Source organism: Girardinichthys multiradiatus, chromosome 1 (assembly GCF_021462225.1).
Source record: "Girardinichthys multiradiatus isolate DD_20200921_A chromosome 1, DD_fGirMul_XY1, whole genome shotgun sequence".
Taxonomy (NCBI): Eukaryota; Metazoa; Chordata; class Actinopteri; order Cyprinodontiformes; family Goodeidae; genus Girardinichthys; species Girardinichthys multiradiatus.
In genome coordinates, this window is record NC_061794.1 from 42,928,730 (window position 1) to 42,950,578 (window position 21,849).

General features: G+C 39.3%; 1 protein-coding gene across 1 annotated transcript in view; it reads left to right on the forward strand.

Annotated features, from left to right (window-relative positions):
* Nucleotides 1-21,849, forward strand: part of LOC124867812 (probable phospholipid-transporting ATPase IIA) — a 54,440-nt gene that overhangs the window by 10,716 nt on the left and 21,875 nt on the right. The window contains exons 6-19 of the mRNA XM_047364445.1: nt 980-1,031; nt 1,985-2,079; nt 2,803-2,883; nt 4,366-4,441; nt 4,847-4,923; nt 5,808-5,968; nt 6,073-6,215; nt 7,376-7,488; nt 8,710-8,919; nt 11,668-11,829; nt 15,559-15,651; nt 15,773-15,856; nt 17,799-17,969; nt 20,356-20,454. Coding sequence (XP_047220401.1) covers nt 980-1,031; nt 1,985-2,079; nt 2,803-2,883; nt 4,366-4,441; nt 4,847-4,923; nt 5,808-5,968; nt 6,073-6,215; nt 7,376-7,488; nt 8,710-8,919; nt 11,668-11,829; nt 15,559-15,651; nt 15,773-15,856; nt 17,799-17,969; nt 20,356-20,454 — 1,617 coding nt within the window. The remainder of the gene's footprint in view (nt 1-979; nt 1,032-1,984; nt 2,080-2,802; nt 2,884-4,365; nt 4,442-4,846; nt 4,924-5,807; nt 5,969-6,072; nt 6,216-7,375; nt 7,489-8,709; nt 8,920-11,667; nt 11,830-15,558; nt 15,652-15,772; nt 15,857-17,798; nt 17,970-20,355; nt 20,455-21,849) is intronic.

Genomic DNA, 21,849 nt, shown 5'->3' on the forward strand with positions numbered 1-21,849 from the left:
ACAAGGCTTTGCTTAAAAAAAGGGAATTCAGTACTTAATTGAAACCAGTCGTCAATAACTGTTACAAAGCTTACTATATGCTGGTGTATCTCAGCAATCATCAAGAAGTTATGTTTATTTTAGTAATAATTGAAAAATCGCAAAGCAAAATCAAATATTCTATAGGTTCATTACACACAGAATAATATATTTCGGTCGTTAAAATTCACGATTATGGCTTCCAGCTACTGAAAACCCCAAATTCTGGTTTTTAGAGAAGTATATTACTTAACCTCTAGAGCAGTGTTTTTCTACCATGGTCCTCAAGGCACACTGCCCTGCAGGTTTTAGATGTTTCCCTGCTTAACACACCTGATTCAGACGATTGCAGCTCAGCAAAAGCCTGGTAATCAGACATCAACTGAAATCAGGTGTGCTGAAGCATGCAGGGCAGTGTGCCTTGAGGACCACGGTAGAAAAGCACCGCTCTAGAGGATTATAAAATAAAGCAGAGTTGGGTCAAGATGCTGATTTTATTTTTCATTGTTAAATTGACAAAGTTAGTTTTTTCTAATTCATTTAGGTCTTAAGTTTAGATCATAATAGTCTTAAGAAGTCTTAAACATACTGAAACTTGCCAAAACTTTGTGTAGTTGTTCGTTGGAGTATTTAAATAAAACCAGTTTCTGATGAGTTACTGTTATAACCTTTATCACCAAGTCCTGGTTTAAGTTTGGTAAAGCAGTTCAGATGAACCTGTTGGTGATATTCTGCAAAAATAAGTCGGGCTTAGTGTAAAAAGCTGACTGATTCCACCGCAGGGCTACTAGCTGGAGGGGCCATTACCTGTGTCTTCCTGGTTGTTTCTAATGTGACATATGCAAAGCTTAAAGTCTTGTTTGTGTGCAGTTAAAGGGAGAATTGGAGGCATGGGGACGGAAAATTAAACAGTCATGAAGTGATACTGAAATCTTGTTTTTCTTTCTGCCTTTCTTCGTAGAACCAGCGTGTCCCCGCTGACATGATCTTTTTAAGGACCTCTGAAAGAAATGGTAAACATCTGCTGGTCTTTCTCCCAGATAGCCACAACACCCCAACCAGCCAGCCTGTTTGCGAAATGAATGGTTTAAAAAAAAAAAAAAAAGGCACAGAGGTCCCGGGATTAACCCTGAGCCACGACAGGAAGCCCCATGATGTGTAGAAATTATTACAGGATCTGCTTGTAGCATGATACTCAAAATGATGGGTGGTAGTAAAGTAATGCTCCACTTAGACAAGACAATGTACCATCAACATTTTCTTGCCTGACTTCATTTTTGTCTTTCAAATGAGGAGATAATGAAAAGGAAAATCAAGGGCTGCAGAAGATCAAATGCAAAGAGACAAAAAGAGACAGGCGAGGAGGATGCCTCAGTGGCTCATCTGAATAATCAAATATGGATAAGAATAAGCACTGTCAGTGATACGACAGACATGCTGAATGCATTGTCCATTTAAAAAAGAAGAAAAAAGCTCTGTATTTTTTGTAGCTTTTACAAACCCAAATGTTTCTCCATACGAAAGGCTACATGTTTGTTATTGCATCCTCCTGTTCCAGGACAACAACAAAAAAAACGTATGTTTTACTGGAAATAGTGCCTGGTTATCTTTCTTCCATGTGGAGGCCATTAGGTCAATTATGAGGCCTAAGCATGATTGGGAGTTTTGGGCTGACGGATGCATGCTGGAGGAGGGGGATGGGCGTTGGATGCCTTTTCTTTCTCTGCCAACAGTAATGTATGCAGCCTATCATTCACACTAAAATTATTTAATCTCCAATTGTTATAATGTTATGCCTACTTTGATCTTGAACATTGAGAACCAGTATGGGGGTCTGTCAGTGTAGTTGTCAGTGTGTATTTTATTGCATTGTGAAGAAGCAGACAGTGAGGTCCCTACTTTAACTAAATGTTTATGTATGGTCGCCCTCTAGAGGTGAGCTTGTTGTATGTTGCCTCTCTTCCAGGGTCCTGCTTCCTGCGAACTGACCAGCTGGACGGAGAGACAGACTGGAAACTACGCCTCCCAGTGGCCTGCACTCAAAGGCTGCCAACTGCCGCTGTGAGTCAGGAACACGCCGGCTAAAAGGAGCCTAAAGACAAGTGGATAATTATGCCATTGTTTAGTCTTGTCCCCTTTTAACTGATGAACACAAGAGTAATTGTGCATAGATTGTTTTCTCAGAGTAGCAGCAGGTCTTTCATTATGGCAGAGTGGTCATTTGAGTCAAGCTTAGGTTGGCCGGCACATCAAAAGACCCCATAACTAAAAGTCTGGAGGCATTTCAGGCCTTTACTTACAGGAAGGTTTTCAGTGTTTGACTCAAGGTTTTTCAATTCTGAAAAAAGGTGACGCAAACTGAGTTTAATTGTGTTGCAGTAACTTCTAATACCAGTTATTTTAGACACATCTGCTCTGACGTGATGATTCTACCTATGCTAGCTGCTAGCTTAAAGGTGATAATGATCGCTTCTGATGAAATTGTAAAAGGTTAATAACGGCTGCTGAAAACTCAAATAGTTTTGTTGTTTAATCAAGTAATTAGAATATTCACTTGATGAAACATGTTTTTAGTTTGTTGTATTTTTGTTTTACCCTGGCTGACTTGGAAAGATATGATCAACATATTTTCAAATATTTCTCTTATGTCCTCAAGCAACACTGGCAGTAGAAAATGGAAAATCTGGCATATGACAACTTGTCTCAGTGTCAGATGAGTCAAATATTTTTTGAAACTTTATTTTCTTAATTTTCTGTTGCTAAACCTTTTTCGTCTCCTCACAGGACCTTCTCCAGATCCGATCATATGTGTACGCAGAAGAGCCAAACATTGATATTCATAACTTTATTGGAACTTTCACCAGGGTAAATGCTTTCATTCTGTTCGTAATGACCTTCTGACAAACATGCACATCTGATGTCCACCTCTTTCGTTTCTAATCCGAATTATTTAAAATTTAGACATTTGTATAGAATGAGTCCCAATCTGATACTTGAAGGTAATAAAATCAGAGACAAGGATGAATTAGAGCGAATATGCATGGTATCTATCTGGGCACCCTGACTGTTAGATGTTTATCAGAGAGACAGCCTGAAGAAAGAAATAGTCTCTGTGGCAGCTGGTCTGTAGCACCGACTTGAAGGTAAAGGTTCAAGCAGATTGTGTCCAGGATGTGTGGGATCTGCAAAGATGTTAGCTGCCCGTTCCTGACCCTAAACCTATACAAGTCCAGGATGGAGGGAAGGTCAGCTCTGATGATCCTCTCAGTAGTTTGGACCCGTTCTGTTTTGTGGATGAGCCAAACCACACAGTGATGGACGAACACAGGACAGACTGAATAATGTCAGTTGAGATCTCCTTCGGCTGATTCAACACCAGTCGCTCCTAACCCTGTCATGTAGCGTTTCTTGGTGACCAGGATGATGGTGGAAGGTTTGAAGCACACAGCTCCAGAAACTTGTTGAAGATCTGAGTGAAGCTGGGGGCCAGTTGCAGGTTCTCAGGCATGAGGGGGAGACATTGTCGGGTCCTGGTGCTTTCGATGATCAAATCAATCCTACGTATATACTTGAAAACTTTGCAGCTTTAAAGTGCAGTAAAATAACATTTAGCATTTTATTAGTATTGCATTGTCTGTATTATTTTTTTCTTGTGGGTGTCCCATTTCACTCGATGACACTCAGGATGCCCCAGTATTTAGTTTTTCCTGGCAGTGACAGGGCCGCCTTATATTTCTAAATTTCTAACTTGATACATACAGCTCCATTCTTTAGTAAACTCACATCTTGCTCAATCTGATAATGTTTTTCTCTGGTGCAGTCTGTTAAAGTTCTAGGCTAGCGTGTTTACACTATGTTGTGATAATTCGGCTCCAAATGAATTTGGAGGGAGGGAATGATTTTGCAGGCAAAACTTACAGAAAACGTTGTCCTGATTGAAACACTTAGCTGTTTACGGTGGACGTCTTAAAATGTAATAATTAGTGTATTGGCTGCTCTCTGTTCACATGATGCAGACAGGTGGGGAGCTGCCGTCTCTCTTTCAGACCGTGCATCAACAAAAGGAACTGGGAGTTGACTTTAATCTGGCATTCTTTAAAAATGCTTTGTAAATCTATTATAAATCCTAAACTATTTTAAAAATAGATCAGGATTTTATTTGTTTTAAAATGACTCGTTTTTTTCTGCTGTCTTTCATGAACCACATATCAAAAGAGCATAACTGAATAACTGAAGATGTTTTTTTTTTGTTTTCAAATCCTCCATTTATGATATTTAAGAATGTTTTGTATGGTTTTGACAACCCTCACCATTTCTTTTTTTTTTTCTTTTGCTGGACCTCTATAGGAAGATGGAGACCCCCCGGTACATGAAAGCCTCAGCATTGAGAACACCCTGTGGGCCAGCACGGTTGTTGCTTCTGGTAAATGTCTGACTCATATTACACCAATAATACAGCTATTGTTCAGGAAGTTAATTTAAGTTATTGCTACTTCTGGAGCTGTTAATGTGATATTTTGTGAAATGTTAGTGGGGCAGAGAAAAAACTTTCCTCATCATAAATCGCTCAGTGAAACTTAAGTAAAATTTAAAAAAAAAAGTGTTTTTTTTCTCTCCTGCAGGAGAGTAAATCCACCTTAACCCGCTTTAACATGTGTTACCCATTATGCAATTGGAAAGCTGACTTTCTTAATTTTCTAAAATTCTATCCATGTCAGGATTATGGGTCTGGGAAACATCTTTCTGACATATTGGGGTTGATGTTGGATCTTTAGTCTACTGACCTGAGGCACTTCTTTTTGGCCTTTTTCCTCTCCCCTCACCCCAGGCACGGTGGTGGGGGTTGTGATTTACACAGGGAAGGAGCTGCGGAGTGTCATGAACACCTCCAACCCACGGCACAAGGTACAGTAGAGTGCCATAAATGGAGCACGGCTTCAGAAACATTTATGAACTTAAGCTTCATTGATGTTTTGAGTAGAAACTATTGACTTTCTTATTTCTGCATACAGTACTTGGCAAACAAGTTCACACCCTTGAGCTCCCCACGTCTCAACCATAAACTTCAACATATTTTAACAGGATTTTATGTGTAGAAAAACAAAGACTTATAAAGTGGAAGGTGAAAATGTACATGGTTTTCCCGACACAATCTGAAAAGTGTGGCATGCATTTGTATCCAACCTAATTTACTTTGGTGCCCCTAAATAAAATCCAGTGCACACATGGTGTTGGCAGCATCATGCCCATAAATGAATAATAATATATGTAAAATGTTTGTGTAAAATTAAACACTTTAAAAATATGTTTAATTGAAAGAAAGCTAAATATTTGCTTCATTAAGTATTCCGTAGTTAAAGGAAGACTTGGAAACTGATTTTCACAGATACTATACATCCCATCTCACTGAGCTCAATGAATTGGGCAAAGAATTTATTTTGTAGGGGAGCAAAGCTGGTGGAGAAATACCCAAAAGGACTCGCTGTTGTTACACAATTAAAGTCGAATTTACAAAGTGTTGGCTCTGGGGGCAAAATACAAAAGCATGCCACACTTTTTAGATTTTTGTTTGTGAACATTGTAAAGAATTATGTATTATTTTACTTTAACTTCATAACAATGCTGTATTGGGTGTTGATCTATGAAATAAAATCGCAATAAAATACAATGAAGTTTGTGGCTGTAATGTGACAAAACGTTTGAGGAGTATGCTCACCTTACCGCACATACAGGAGTTTTTTGTTAAAAATCATTAAAGTCATAAGGTTTGCTTCTTTTCCTCCTGTTAGGTGGGTTTGTTTGACCTGGAGGTGAACTGTTTGACTAAGATCTTGTTTGGGGCCCTGGTTGTGGTGTCGCTGGTCATGGTGGCCCTCCAGCACTTCGCGGGCCGTTGGTACCTCCAGATCTTCCGGTTCTTGCTTCTCTTCTCTCACATTGTGCCCATCAGGTCCAAAATAAGACTATCATTATAATTAATACAGTGGAATATTCCTTTTGTGGTTTCTTAGGAAGCTAGATATCACTTTTCTACTTTTTATTTATTTTATGCAGTTTGCGTGTTAACCTGGATATGGGAAAAATGGTTTTCAGCTGGATGATCAAGAAAGATTCCAAGATACCAGGGACGGTGGTGAGAGCCAGCACCATACCGGAGCAGCTCGGACGCATCTCCTACCTGCTTACTGACAAAACAGGTTCCACTGCACTGCATGCTCTTTGTTCTTTGAGCAAAAGATTTACTGGGGCCAGCAAGTCGAGCTCTAAAATGGGAGCTTATGTTAAATGAGTTTAGTGTTTTCCTTCCCTGGGGGCGATGCTCTGTGGTGGGTTTCTGCTGCCTATTGAAACCTTAAACCATAGAAAAAGACCCCAGAGTTTCTCATCCATATGCACATTTACAGCCCAGCAGCCTTTAGCGTTGCACGTCCTCAGGCGTGAGGTGTTGTACGTCAGATTTACAGCCCTCATGGCCAATAAAAAGATCGGCCATTTCCCCATCCAGAGAGCGATTAGGCCTGTGGGGTCCGCGGGTCAGGCTAATGTATGTGCATGGCCCCTCAAATCTTTTTGATATACTGACAGAAAATGCTTTTAAAGTAAGTGTGAGGATTCAGAGGTTGTGTGTCGTGTCAAAGGCTTCTGGCTTTCAATTACCACATGTCAACTCCAAAATCTGCTTCAGATAACTTGTTTGTTAATCTAAAGCTACCAAAAGCATTTTCTCTTTTCCGGGGGATCATATTATTCTGAATAATTCATTTAGACTTGCCTTTGTTTATAGAAATGCTTTCTCAGTCAGAGTTCCCACACAGTCTTGAAAGGTTTGGGAAAGTATTTAATTTGGTTTTATTTTTTTTCAGCTCTGAATAGGTATGAAAACATTATGTTAAGTATTCCAGGTGTTGTTACCTATTCCATTTTCTAAAACATTAACATCTAAATTTCTTAAAAATTAGATGGTATTTTTTATTAATTGATATTTAAGTAGCAATATTTATCTTTGATTTGCTACGTTACGACTTAAGTTTAACAGTTCAGCCAATAGTATTACGTTTTTTTAGGTGGTTCAGAAGACAAAGTATTGAAGCAACTTTTTGGATTTTTACAAATGAAAGAAGGGTATCATTTTTACACATTTTGTTTTAAAGAATCCATCTTGGTTTGAGAAATCCAAGTGTTATAGATTTTGAATCGGAACTGATCTAAGTTAGATTAGATGGCAAAAAAACTGTGAAATAATCCTTCCCACATTAGAGGACTCAAAGCAGAATCCAACTTCATCGTCGTATTGTTTAGATGATTTGTAAACATGCAGGAAAAAAAACCCTCACTTCTAACCTTGTCCTGTTTTCAGGAACTCTTACCCAAAATGAAATGGTGTTCAGGCGTCTCCATCTTGGAACTGTGGCCTACGGGTTGGACTCTATGGATGAAGTCCAGAGCCATGTGTTCAGCGCATACACACAGGTAAGAAAAAAACAGCAACTAAAAAATAGAAATTCAAGGAAAGGTTGGGATAAGATAAAAAAACAAACATGGAGCATTGTGATGGAGGAACATTTGGGTTTGGGATTATTGTTTGGTTGAATGCTTCCTGATCTCATATGACACTCTTTGTCCCCTTGACACCAGAGGTTAGTGAAGCAGGAAACAGGATCAGCCCACAAGCGAAGCGTTGACAGGACTTCTTTAATGACACCATCATTAACCCTTGGAGCACACAGTCTTCTAAAAATAGCAGCACCACAATGCAAAAAGCAAATCATTCATATTTACTCTACACATCTGGTTATGTTTACAGATCGCTATCTGTGCAGCGACTGAAAGATCTTTTCTCCTGTTGGGCCTTTTATTAGAAAAGCCTCGACAGGAATTAACGACTCATTTTTCAAGAGAAGGTTTAACAATTTTCTTTATGCCCTTATTTTTTTTATTTCTGTTAAGGCTTATGGACAAACAGTTAAACTTGGATAAAACGAGTCATACTCAAAAAATAAATAAAAAATACTGCCTGTCTGTATTGACTTTATGACCAATTATGTTGTTTCCTAGACTGAACTCCATTCTTTAACACAACCAAGCGACAGCATGATTTCACTGTATTACCCTTTCTTAGTTTGTATTCTGTGGAAGGGTTTTACAGAGGTCTGAGTAGGTTGTTGTGTAGTTCAAAACGGCGGTCTATGAGGAATGACAAGGCTCCTTCTAGTCTTTTCATAAACCTAACAAACTGGGTGATATTTCTTTTACCTAATATGTAGGTGAAACCAAGCAGCTTCTGCTGCAACAGCATAAAGCCAGCATCTATTTAGGTTAGTATTATTCTTCCGTGTTTTTTAAATCTGGAGAGCCTCAGGGCTCCATTTAGGCCCATCTTGTTTTCAATGCATTTGCTATAATGGGATAAATAATTTGACAACACAACATGCACTTCACTGATGATTAACATATTTATTTACCCATTCAAGCAAATTCTTTGACTTTATTTCTCTCCATCAGAACTATCTTACTGACATCATCTTCACAGAAATTCTTGTACTTGCAAATTTAACAGTGTTGAATGGCTATGACTATACTATTAGCCCCTAGCTTAGTTTTGCCATCAAAGAGCCAAAAACCCTCGGTTTATTTTTTAAAACAGTCTCATGCAGTTATTCTAATCACTGTGCATTCTGCATTTGTCCCCAGCCCACCCATGACCTTCCAGCGTCCAGGGCTCCGGCAGCCACCAAGGTCCGAAAGACCATCAGCAGCAGAGTTCACGAGGCTGTGAAAGCCATTGCCCTGGTGCACAACGTGACCCCTGTGTACGAGTCCAACGGTGTGACGGACCAGGCTGAGGCAGAGCAGCACTATGAAGACACATGCAGGGTCTACCAGGCTTCCAGCCCAGATGAGGTACAAGTCAGTCACCGGGAGGCCAATTTAGGTTTTCTTACTGTTGCACTGAGAAATAGAGAGGCTATATTACCCTTAAAATTGGTGGCAACAGTAGTAGTTTTAATGTTTTTCTTTATGTCATTACAATCTCACCAACAGACTCAGAATGCCTTCTGTATTAAATGATCCCAAGAACAGCCTTGCTTTGTTTTTATTTATTTTTTTGGTGAAAACAGCAGATACACACAACTTAAGTTAATGTTGGAGGATGGTGACTCATTTTGGGATGATAAAACAAAACGAGCAGGGGAAACTGATCCATAGAGGGTCTTCTGTTTGTAAAATGGAGAAATATGTTACAGGGGCAACAAGAAAAACTTGCCAGGTACGACCAGACCAAAGACAGATGAGGACAATCACTCAGGAGACTTACGTTTTTTTTAACTAAAAATTTGCACTAGTCTTTATTCTCTACTAAGGCTGCACCAAAAGGTTTGTTGTGGATAAAAGGCTCATTGTAGTGAGTAATATTGTTATACTATAAGTTAGCACAAACTGATTTCTTTGAATGCAAAAAATGTAATTCGTACTGTTTAAAAATTTGTGATTGCATATTTTATCTAATTTTTCTCAGTTTTAAAGAATAGTCATCATTTTTATCTTCAGTAAAAGTTACATTCTGACCCTTTTGAATAGTACCTCATCTTGGCTGGACTGTTTTGTTGAAGTTTTGTAGGGTTGAGATGGGGGGGCTGAATGTTTTTTATTCTCCAAAGGGGGCGCAACAGAAAAGGTTTGAGAGCCACTGGAATAGGCCGTTATCTTAAATGGACGGGGTGTTTTATTCAGCATTGCATCTCAGAGCAATGTCCTTTATCGGTATGAATTCTGGAACATCAGGCAGAGGAATACAGATTTTAATCACACTGTAATAAACTGTGCTAAAAGATGAATTTATTTTCTGACCGGTTATACGTTGCTACCGGGAGGGGCAGTAAATGTGGACGCTTCTCTGTTAGTTCTAGAATGATCAGGTTTATATGCTCTGAAAATGCATGATGTGTTTTGTGTGATCCATGCCAGTTAGGAGCGGTTACACCTAAATCATTTTCCTTTTCAATTGACTAAAAATAAATTCTCAGCCATCTGGTTTTTGAATCAGGCTGACGAGTTGGAGCATTTTCCGGTCCTGTTGAACACGAACAGCCAGCCTAGATGTTGGTGTTTCATGGTGGTGCGTTTGTGGCGAATGCAACATTCAAACGTGCGTCCACGGTCAGTATTTCTAGACTGTGACTAAGCAAATATCTGCGTACCTCCCAACCTGGATGATAAGTCTTGTTAGTCAGAGCTGTGCTGACGTCAGAGCTGGGCTGACGTTGAAGGGCCCCTGGCCAGGCCTGGCCAGACTACATGACACACACGCTTTACACACACTTTCTCACTTAATGTGTCTCTTTATTTTCATCACTATCCTCATTGTAGATTCTCATCAAAGGCAACAAAACTGTGAATGAACACACATGGAATTATATAGTAAACAAAAAGTGTGAAATAACTTTAAACAGTTTTATATATTAGATTGTTCAAAATAGCCACCCTTTGCTCTGATTAGGGCTTTCTCTCCATGAGTTTTATGAGGTGGTCACCTGAAAAGGTTTTCCAAAGAGTCTGGAAAGAACTTCCCAGAGGCTGGTTGAGAGACGGCCAAAGGTTAATATTTCAGTCATCACAGCAAAAGGCGGCTACTTTAAGGAAGCTAAATTATAACATATTTGAAGCTCTTTTCCAATTTTTCATTCACAACATCATACCATATGTGTTCATTCACAGTTTTGATGCCTTCAGTGAGAATCTACGTACAATGTAAATAGTCAAAAACATAAAGAAAACCATTAAATGAGAAAGTGGTTCTAAAACGTTTGGCTGGTATTGTATCTGCATTAGAAGTAATTTTGGAACAATATGTTGTTGTTAGTTGCTTAGTGTCGTAACAGAAAAACCAGAAAACCTCCTGGTCTTCACTCATCTGTATCTGTTTGGCTCCTCAGCCATTCGTCCTGCCAAGACCTGTGAGGAGCTGCTGGTCTGAAAGTTATTTTCTTTTTGGTCTCTTCTCATGCTGCTATTGTATTAATGGATGATGATGTGTCCTTCAGAAAGAATTGAGCAAAACTAATGTTTTCTTTTCATAAATGGACATCCTTGTTTATCAGTCAATAACCTTAAGTGCTGAAACTGCGTGCATTATTGATTTAAAGCTGTATGCTTTCAGTGCCTGTGATTCTTTCTCCAAAAGTGGATTTAACTGCTTTTCATCAAACTTAAGGAATAGAACGTTATGTGGGCATGAGGGGTTTATCATTAGGATAAAAATATCTGAGCAGAGGCACAGACCTGGTGGTGTAGGGAGTTAAGGCTTCAGTCCTTGACGCAGCCGTCCCTGGTTAGAGTCCTGGCCCCGGCGACATTTGCCGCATGTCTTCTCCCTCTCTCTGCCCCCCTTTCCTGTCTGCCTACTTTCAGAAAAACACTGAAAAATAAAAGCCACTAGTGCCGCAAAAAAAAAAAAAATCTTTAAAAAAACCCCAAATATCTGAGCAGAAGGTAATACTCGCATTTTCTTTCCTTTCTATATTATTTACACTGTAAGGAACCAAATGATCAACTGTTGGATAGATAATGGGATTACATTTTCTTTCTATTATCTACTAAATAATCATTTTTTTTAATGTGCTACTAAAGCTTTTTCCCTGGTGTTGGTAGGTGTCACTGGTGCAGTGGACTGAGAGCGTTGGGCTGACTCTGGTGGGAAGAGACCAATCCTCCATGCAACTACGGACCCCTACTGGTCAGATTCTGAACTTCACCATCCTTCAGATATTTCCCTTCACCTACGAGAGCAAAAGGATGGGGATTATAGTGCGAGTGAGTGTCAAGATGATATTGATATTTTCCTCCAGAAACTGCTGTTGTGCATTTTGCTGTATGATGTGTTGTATAATAATATTATGTATTATACCTATTTAAAAGAGTAAAAACTAAGTAAACTTTTGTTCTTCAAAAGAAAAAAAAGACTAGAATCTGTTTAGTCTACAAATAATACAGCCCAGTCAAACACAAAGTAGCTGAAAAATGTAGATATTACAGTCTGGATCAGTATTGAATTTTGAAATGGTAAATTTGCAGGAACTCTGACCTACAGCAAACAATGTCATCTAAAGGTTCTAGGAGTTTACTTAAAGCCAAGAGTGGAAATCATTCATGTCCTCACCTGGCACTTCTTAAGACAATCATCACAATCTGGTCATCACTAAATGAGCCAAGGAATATCTTGTTGTCCATCAACACAGTCCACTGTCACATCCTGAAATGTAACAGGAAACCGTAATACACAGAGGAAGGAGGAAACACTATTTCTTCCCTGTACAAACAGCCGTGAGCTCTCTGAGCACAGTCTTTTTGCTGCTTTTTGTGTAAAACAAATGCCTAACATGAGAAAAACCAGCCCGACCGGTGTCGGTGAAAGCTACAACAGTCAGCCACCCCGATAGTTGAAAGAAGTCCCAGTCTCGTTCACTGGCATCATCAGCAGTTCTCGCTGGCTCCTTATATGTATCAATGCATGACTCGATGCCTGTAGGTGTTAGAAGTTGTAGACGTCAGACATCTGCACACGATTTTTTGTAAACATAATGTAAATAAAATGTATCCTAATAAAAAATAAATTTACTTCACATTTTGAAATTATATTTTGATTTTTAATAATTTATTGCTAATATATCAACCAAAACTATACTATATGGTGTACATAGTTGTTCTCAAATGGCAGACATTAAGTAGACTACTTAATGATCAGTCTGAATGCAAGGATACTTAAGTATATCCACATTTTTTAGGCTTAGTCAATGTATTCTTTCCAGGGGTAATACAACTGAATATATCAAGTTAGACATTACATATTGTACTTTATACAGGGAAATGTAAACTAATTAAAATATAAAACATTTGTGTGTTTTAAACTTAAAATTGTAATGGTTGTTTTACTTTGAAAACATTTTTAATTAAGAAATATTTCATCTTTTTTTATACTTATTTGAGTTTTCAACATTTTGACATTTGATACAGAACATATGTAACACATTTGACACATTTGCCTGGGAACAAAAATATTTTTTTCTTTACATTCATCATGTTTTCATATAAGCCATCCATTTTTTTTCCCATTTTCTGTTCATTTGTGATTCGTGTAGTTTCAACCTGTGTGTCAGTTTTGCCATTTAGAATATGTCTCCACTATTGCAGTCTGTCTCTTTTCCTCCAGGTCTTTTTTATTGCCTTTTTGGCTGCTGTCAGCAATGTTTTAACTGGTTATCTATCACTGTCATGAATGGTTCCCCCAGAAGATTTACATAAATGTAGTACTTCTGGTCTCAGTGGGATTTTATATCCCAAGACATTACGGGTGGTATCACAAATCATTTCCCAGAAAACATATACTTTTGGACATTACCAAAATACATGTGAATGGTCCACATCAACATCCCCACATCTCCTCCAACATTTCTGTTGTTTTGGTGTAATAAAAAATCTTATAAGATTCTTCAAGGCAAGCTCCCTCTACATCCGAGAGCCGGTAGTCGTCTGGTGGATCCTCCACATGTTCTGCCATTCTATATCATCAGTATTTATGTTGAACTCTCTTTCCCATTTTTCTTTACAGCTTTAGCTGTGTCTTTATTCATGTTTACTAATGCTTTATATAATGTTGTGATTATTCTAACATTGCTATTCCATTAATTATAATTTGGATCACTTCACTCTCTTCTTTTGAAGGGTCTGCCTGTATTGTAGTTCTATAATAGTTTCTTATTTTAAGGTAATGGAAAAAAATCATGTTTTCCCAGATAAAATTCCTGTACTAGTTGTTGAAAACTCCAGTTGCCCATTTTTCTCCAAAAAACACCATGCTGTCATTCCATTAAAAGTCCAGTATTTATAGTTCTGGTCATACACAGCAGGTTTAAAATTGCTATCATATGCTCTCCATTTCAGTTTTGGTGCATTTTTCTGAATTTTATATATCGTATGTATTTTAAACCATACATCTAAAGTGTGTTTAATTATTGGATCCAAATATGATTTATTTCTTTCAAAGCTTTCCTTATCTCCAATCATGTTTTGAATCGGCTGTTCTAATATTTTTGTCTCAATATCTTTCCACTTTCAAGAAATATTTTATCTTACTGCAAAAAGGTATTGTGGAAATTAAAGACTCAAAATTCTTAACTGTTCAATCTTTAAAAAAAACTCAAAAAAACAATCTAACTTGTACTTGGGGAAGAAAATCCCAGATGAACAAGGCCTAGTGTGTGGTGTTAAGAGCAACTCACATCAGAGAAAAAATACACTCCCGTTGTTTTCTATCTGCCTGCCCCTTGGTGCAGCACGCAGCGATCCTTTTTACACCTGCTCTATCAAAGATGTTGACACATCTGATAAAAGCTGGAGTCCAGTAACCTATCCTGTCTCAATGCATATCAGCACGACGCGTCTAATGACTCCTATTGTTGATGCGCATTATTTGAACAGATACACCACAGCACCCTCTGATGTGCCTTTTACTGTTGTGTCAATATGTTGTAGAAATTGGACTCGGAGCTGGTGCAAGGGGTAAAAGACGCACCCCATATTTAGAGGCTTCAGGCCTCTACGCAGCCGTCGCGAGTTCGAGTCCCGGCCCAGGCGACCTTTGCTGCATGTCTTATCCCTCTCTCCACCCCTTTGCTGTTAGCTTACTGTCCAAAAAAATTTAAATATAAACGCTGCTAGTGTTGAAGGAAATTCTTTTGGTCATTCTGCACAAACACAATACAGATGAAAAGCTTAGACCAACCGTATTGCTTTTCTGATTAAAAACAGGTTTCTATATCAGTTTTATTAGAGTTATTAAGAGCCACAGTGGAAGGATGTGAGGGCATCATGTGGCCACATGTTGCAGCCCACCTCTGCATTTACTGTGGTTATAGAAACTGAGAAATCTGTATATTTTGAAGCGTCTTTTTACAACTGCACCTCCTAACCCTATTTCCAAGTGAACGCCTTTAAAAGGAGCGAGACAAAGGGAAACGGGTTCAGAGCAATTCCCTTTGCCCTCCCCCTTATTCGCACAAACAGTTGGGACGCCCTGCTCGTAAGAAACATATTGTTATAGGCTTAGACTTCAGCTTGTCCTCCTGTCTGTAAAACAAAAAATTGAAACGGCTTACTAAATCACAGATCCATTTGCTTTTTCTATTCGAACACATAGCATTTGCTGGCTGTTTGGATGTTAGTTGCTACTTGTCACCAGGCCAGAAAATGAAAACAGAATAACAGAAGCATTTTGTCTGAGAAAAATTTCACCTTTTGGCCTCTGACTCACTCTGGTGACTAACATGATTTGTGTTGGCTGATGGCTCACTCAGGAAGCCTGAGAGTTTCAAACTGGACTTGATTTCCTAAATATGACATTAAATTTATCACAATTACATTTTCCATTTCTAAGCAACACAGATTCTCAGCGTTCACGTTGCCTGGGAAATGTTTGCTAAGAAGTAAATCAGTGGATATTCAATGTGTCCTGCAAATATGAAGTCTTGATCAACTGTTTTTCAGGACGAGTCGACAGGAGAGATAACTTTCTACATGAAGGGTGCTGATGTGGTGATGGCAGGTATTGTCCAGTACAATGACTGGCTGGAAGAGGAGGTAAATGTCCTTTTTTGACAACTCATGATAAAGACATGGGGTTATTTTTGTTTGAAATTCCTCTTACACTAAGAGGCTTTGTAAACGGCTGAATCCAAATGTTCTCCTCTTTGTTTCCTAGTGTGGAAACATGGCAAGGGAAGGCCTGAGGGTCCTTGTGGTCTCCAAGAAGTCGCTGACGGAGGAACAGTATCAGGATTTTGAGGTAAGCATCCACTTATAAGATTAAACCACAGCAAGGCAGAGCCGGGGGGTTGGGTCTTAGTTATTTTCTGCTAACAGAAGAAACAGTTGTCTGATCCAAGTGGAATGAAGTCTGTACAGTTTTAAGTCGCTGAAAGAGAAACGGTGTTATAGATATCTTCAATGCTCCAGTTCCATCAGCTGATGGACAAACACTGCAGATTCAGATTGATATTTTGGCCTGACAAGTAAAATCTCTAAATGTCAAAGTGTGTTATTTGGTAATCAGACTGACCTCTGACCCCGCCCTGCAGCCCCATCCTCCCTCCCTCACACACACACACACACACAACATACACTAGGCCCCTCTCATTGTTTGAGCCGGGCTGGGCTGGGCTGGGCTGGGCTGGGCAGGGCCGTCTCCCCTGCAGTTGTTAGCCCCAGGCACATTTCTGAAATGTGTAATTGAGCGAGCAGAGCTGGTGGGCAGCAGTGAGTCACCATCTGAGTCACACACAGTTTATGTTCCTGTATGAGTCATAGCCAGATTGTTTTTGCTTTATCTCACTTGCAATGCCCTGGAGCTGGAGCGCTAAAGATGGGCGTTAACCAATTGATCGTTTCTGCTGTGAGAGTGTGCGGATTTGGAGCACATCAATTTTCACAGCTGTGGGAGAGCAGGAGCAAAAATGTACATTTATGCTGTAAATTATACAATGCATTTAGATTGCACACACACACACACATTTGACATTTTATCAGTGTATTTTCTTGATCTGGATCAGTGTGGAAACAAAATAACATGGGGAAAAATACAGTGGGGAGAACAAGTATTTGATAGATTGCTGATTTTGCAGGTCTCCCCACTTGCAAAGCATGTAGAAGTCTAATTTTTTATCATAGGTACTCTTCAACTGTGAGTGATGGAATCTCAAAGAAAAATCCAGAAAATCACACTGTGATTTTTAAGAAATTAAATTGCATATTATTGCATGACATACATATTTGATACATCAGAGAAACATAATATTTGGTACAGAAACCTTTATTTGCAATTCCAGATATCAGACGTCTCCTGTAGTTCTTGACGAGGTTTGCACACACTGCAGCAGGGATTTTGGCCACTCCTCCATACAGATCTTCTCCAGATCCTTCAGGTTTCGGGGCTTTCACTGGGCAGTACAGACTTTCAGCTCCCTCCAAAGATTTTTGATTGAGTTCAGGTCTGGAGACTGGCTAGACCTCCCCAGTTGCTTGCCCTGGCTGTATGTTTCAGGTCCTTGTCATGCTAGAAGACCCAGCCACAACCCATCTTCAGTGCCTTTACTGAGGGAAGGAGGTGGTTGGCTAAGATCACCAATCCATGGCCCCATCCATCCTCCTCTCAATACGTTGCAGTCTCCTTTGCAGAAAAGCATCCCCAAAGAATGATGTTTCAAACTTCAGACGGGCCTGGACATGCGCTGGCTTGAGCTGGGGGACCTTGCATGCGCTGCAGGATTTTAATCCATGGTGGCGTAGTGTGTTACTAATGGTCTTCTTGGCCCCTTGGAGGGGCTAAGTATCTGTGTGTCTGCAGCGTTGCTGTGCGAAGTTGTTTGGCAACTTGAGAAGATGAAAATGGCTGTTTATTTATGATTTTAATGTAAATGAGTATCTTTAAAGTATTTTTAGTGTCAATTATATCAAAATATCAATTTCTGACATCTACTTTGACCTAAAAAGTATGTCTGAACCTTTTTTTTTTTTTTTTGTCGGCCTCATGATGTTTTGTTTTTCTATTAATTTCTTTAATCCCTTTTCATCCCAGCCCTCTGGGAGCTCACAGCCAGACTGAGACTTCCTCTGCCTTTACTCTCTGCGTCTTTTACCACCTTATCCTCTTCTCAATGCTCGCAATGAATCACATTTTCTTTTCATATCCTCCCACGTGTGATAGCTCCATTGTTTGTGCTGCTCTCCAGGCGCGGTACGTCCAGGCCAAGCTCAGCGTTCACGACCGCTCCCTGAAAGTGGCCACGGTGATCGAGAGCCTGGAGATGGAGATGGAGTTGTTATGTCTGACTGGGGTGGAGGACCAGCTCCAGACCGATGTCAGACCTACCCTGGAGATCCTCCGCAATGCAGGCATCAGGGTGTGTGGGGCTTTACAGCTTACAGTTAAAACAAAGAGGAGAAAACAGTAGAAAAAAGATGAGAATAAATGTTTATATGTATAAGTATTCAAGCATCTCCATAAAAAGTAAAGAAGTAATCATTTGCTTTGGATTTTTTATGGTTGAATCCTGCTAACTAAAGTGCATGGTTTTGAACATTAGTATTAATTATAACAATGAAGTTTCAATTTAAAACTAGCTATGCAGTAATCTTGATACAGAAAACATATCCATGTACATCCGGTTGGATGTTGGATAATCTACAAGCATGTAAAACTTTGACAATATTAACACATCACAAACATCTAAGAACTAAGTTGTTTTTTCCACTTTCTGTACCAAATATTCAGCAAATCCCCATCAAATGTAAGCGGATTCATTCAATATTGGAGGTTCTAACCCAACACACAGCTCCTTCAACGCTTATTTGATGATCGATAACTGCTTGTCCATATCTATAGTCAGAGCAATAAAAAAAAGGTTTAAACAACTGGAACTGTGAGACAACATGGCTGGGTGAGAAGTTTATCTTTCTACCACATACAGTGAGTTAAAGTAGAGAACTGCAATGGAGTGCCGTGTTTTGGTCATGAAGTCTCCATACCAGCGATTTATTTAAAGCTTTTTAAACACCTGCACCATGGGTGCCAATAATTATGTAACCATACCGACAGAGCTTGTTTTTCTGGGCAGAGTTTTCCACCAAATATTCCTGATATGCCGTATTTAGTTACCAGATGTTTGCTGCTTATTCTTGTTGATAGTACTACATAAAATAAAACAAAGTGAAATTGAATTAAAAGAAAGAGCAATGAAAAATGTTATGCAAAGTATTTCTGTAGAGTTTTAAAAAATTGTAACAAAAACTTAAATCTTTAACTTGCTAATTGTTCTAAACTTGAACAAACACAAGTCAAAATGGAAATTAATCAACTTTACTGACCATTGATGAGACACTTACCATTAGATAGCTAATATTGCCCTAGTTATTAGTGTCTATTCATGCCTAATGCGTTTAGCAACCCATTGCTCCATGTTTGCAGTGTTCTCATTCTCCTCTTCAGTATACATTTCAGTTGAGGATAAATCTGGAACGCGGCAAACCCGTCAGTCATTAGACTCACATTCTGTCTTAATGGGCACTGCTGTCCTGAAGAGGGAGTTCTTTCATATTGTTGCTCAAATAATCTCAAAGTTCTGTGGAAATATTTGGTCTCAACTGTTGCATGAATGTCTCAAATGTCCCATAATGTGCCTCTGAATCAGTGCAAGGGCCTGACTGAATGGTCAGATATTTTATTGACACTTTGAGCGAAAATACATTCATGTCTGAAACATCATAATCTACCATCTATTGTAGACCAAGTATCCTGAATGACAAAATGTCAGTATACCTTTTAGTTCAGCACATAACACTTGTTCACCCTCCTTCTATCTAAGTGCATGATGTCATTTAGACTCTGCAGTGTTTCTAGGTGGAGTTTAAATAAAGGTGGCAACAGTTTCAGCTTCTAAATGAAGCCGTAGACACAAACTAAATTTTTACGCAACATTCCAAACTGTTGGTACCTAAAGATCTAAGTTGTATTAAATTTTGGACCTTAAAAAAAACTTTAATAATCAAGGATTCTCTGATGGTGATGGTTTGGCTCTAGCCGTGAGCCACAAACCATCTTTACATTCTGTTGTGGATAGTAGGGATGCACTGATCGGACATTTTGTAGCCCGATTAGGATTTCTCTATATGAACAATTGTTTTGCCATATCACAAGATATATATATATTTTTTTACGATTTAAAAAAAAACAAAGAAAACACATAATAGTTGTGTCCACCTTTTTAATAGTTTCAGAGGAAAAAAGGTTTAACTTACTGACACGTGTTAAACAGTTAAATCATTCTTTCATTCATTCTAACCATACAGAAGTCTAGAGGAGTCTTTCTGTTGTAATTGATAGCTAAATATTTGTAAGAGGTGACATCATATGATGTATGTCTGAGAGAGAGAGCAGTAGATGTTCCACAGCTCTGTAGTTAAACAGTATGTCATTAATATTAGAAGACAATGATTACAGAGGCGTCATTTTAAGCTGCCTGGAGCATTATATGTCTGTTTAAAAACAGTTTCTGTTCTGGAAGCTTCTTACGGCTTTTGTGTTTCTTTCATTTTAAACACCTTGGTGATACTGGAAATAGCAAAGTTTGAGTCTTCCTCACTTGGTAACCACTTCCTGGCCAAATTGTTGTTAGCGCTACCTGTTAGTTCTCGGTATTAGCCGGTCGTATAAAAGATTAAATATTTAGTTTCTGACTGATCACTGGCAAACATTTGGCCTCATGCTTGTTTTTTCTGGTTTCTAAGTAGGTTTGGATGCTGACGGGAGACAAACTGGAAACTGCCACATGCACTGCTAAGAATGCTCACTTGATCACCCGCAACCAGGACATCCATGTCTTCAGACAAGTAAGTGCATGACAAGGACACGGCTTTAAGTGCATATGCAGGTTTTTTACAGCAGGGCCATTGTCAGGGCAGCACTGACAGCTTCTTTAGACACATGCCGTTCCGTGAGCATCCGCTCTCTCTCACCAAAACAATTTAGGTAGTGGTCATAGAGCCCCATCCAGCCAGCATCCACAGCTGAATAAATCACCTCCCACCAGCAAAAGCATCCAAAACCACTGTCACAGAGAACAAACAGGCCTCCCCTCAAACAGAAAGGAGAAACCAGCTGGACCACTCCCAGAGGGAACATGCAAAGGGCTCACTTCCTAATTTGTTTCACAGGTTTCAGGATCTCGAAGCGCTTTGATTGTCCCCCTCTCTGCCTTCCCCTCTGGAGGTGTGCCAGAGCAGAAGGAGAGCCTGCCATGTAGGAAGGTTACAGCTTGCGTACAACTGTGGTTACTGGAAGAGAATAACAATGGTTGGCACGGCTTGAAAACCTCAGTCCCAATGGAGGGGGGTGTGCTGACTGGGCCTGCAACACATACATCTGGATTAGTTTCCTGGTGGCCACCAATGGCCCGATCTGGATTGACGTATGAATAGTCAGCAGTTGAAGGATATTCATTCCAGAGCATGGCTTTTACTGACAGATTAACACCATGCCTTCTCTCTGCTGCATTTTTGGAGAAGTTTATATTTGAACTTGTTTTAGGAATTTATCACACAGAATTTGTTCTCCTCCCATATTTTTACACTAAGAAAAGCAGCAGGCAGATGTTGTGATTCAGTGGCAAGTTTTCGTTACCTTATATTTTTTTATGTTTGCTGTAACATTTTCAGACCAGGTTATGGGGTCTGTCCTATGATAATCTTACAATCAAACTTTATCGGAGTCTCTGCCTTAATAATTCCACATTTAGGTGCATCCAGAAAGTATTCATAGTGCAGCACTTTTTCCGCATTTAATTGTGCCACAACCTTATTCCAAATGGTAACAAATTATACTCTCCTCAAAGTTCTATGCACAATGCCATTAGGACAATGTGAAAGAAGTTTGTTGAGATTGTTGTGAATTTATTAAACAAAGAAACCAAAACAAATCACATTTATGTAAGTATTCACAACCTTTGCTTAATACTTTGTTGATCAATCTTTGGCAGCAATTACAGCCTCATGTCTCTTTGAATATGATGCCATAATCGTAGCACACCTATCTTCAGGCGGTGTGGCCCATTCTTCTTGGCAGTACATCTCAAGCTTCACTGGCTTTGGATGGGAGACATCTGTGCAGCCATTTTCATATCTCTCCAGAGATGTTTAATCAGTCTGGACTCTGGCTTGGCCTCTCGAGGACATTCACAGAGTGGCTCTGAAGCCATTCCTTTGAGATCTTGGCTGTGTGCTTTGGGT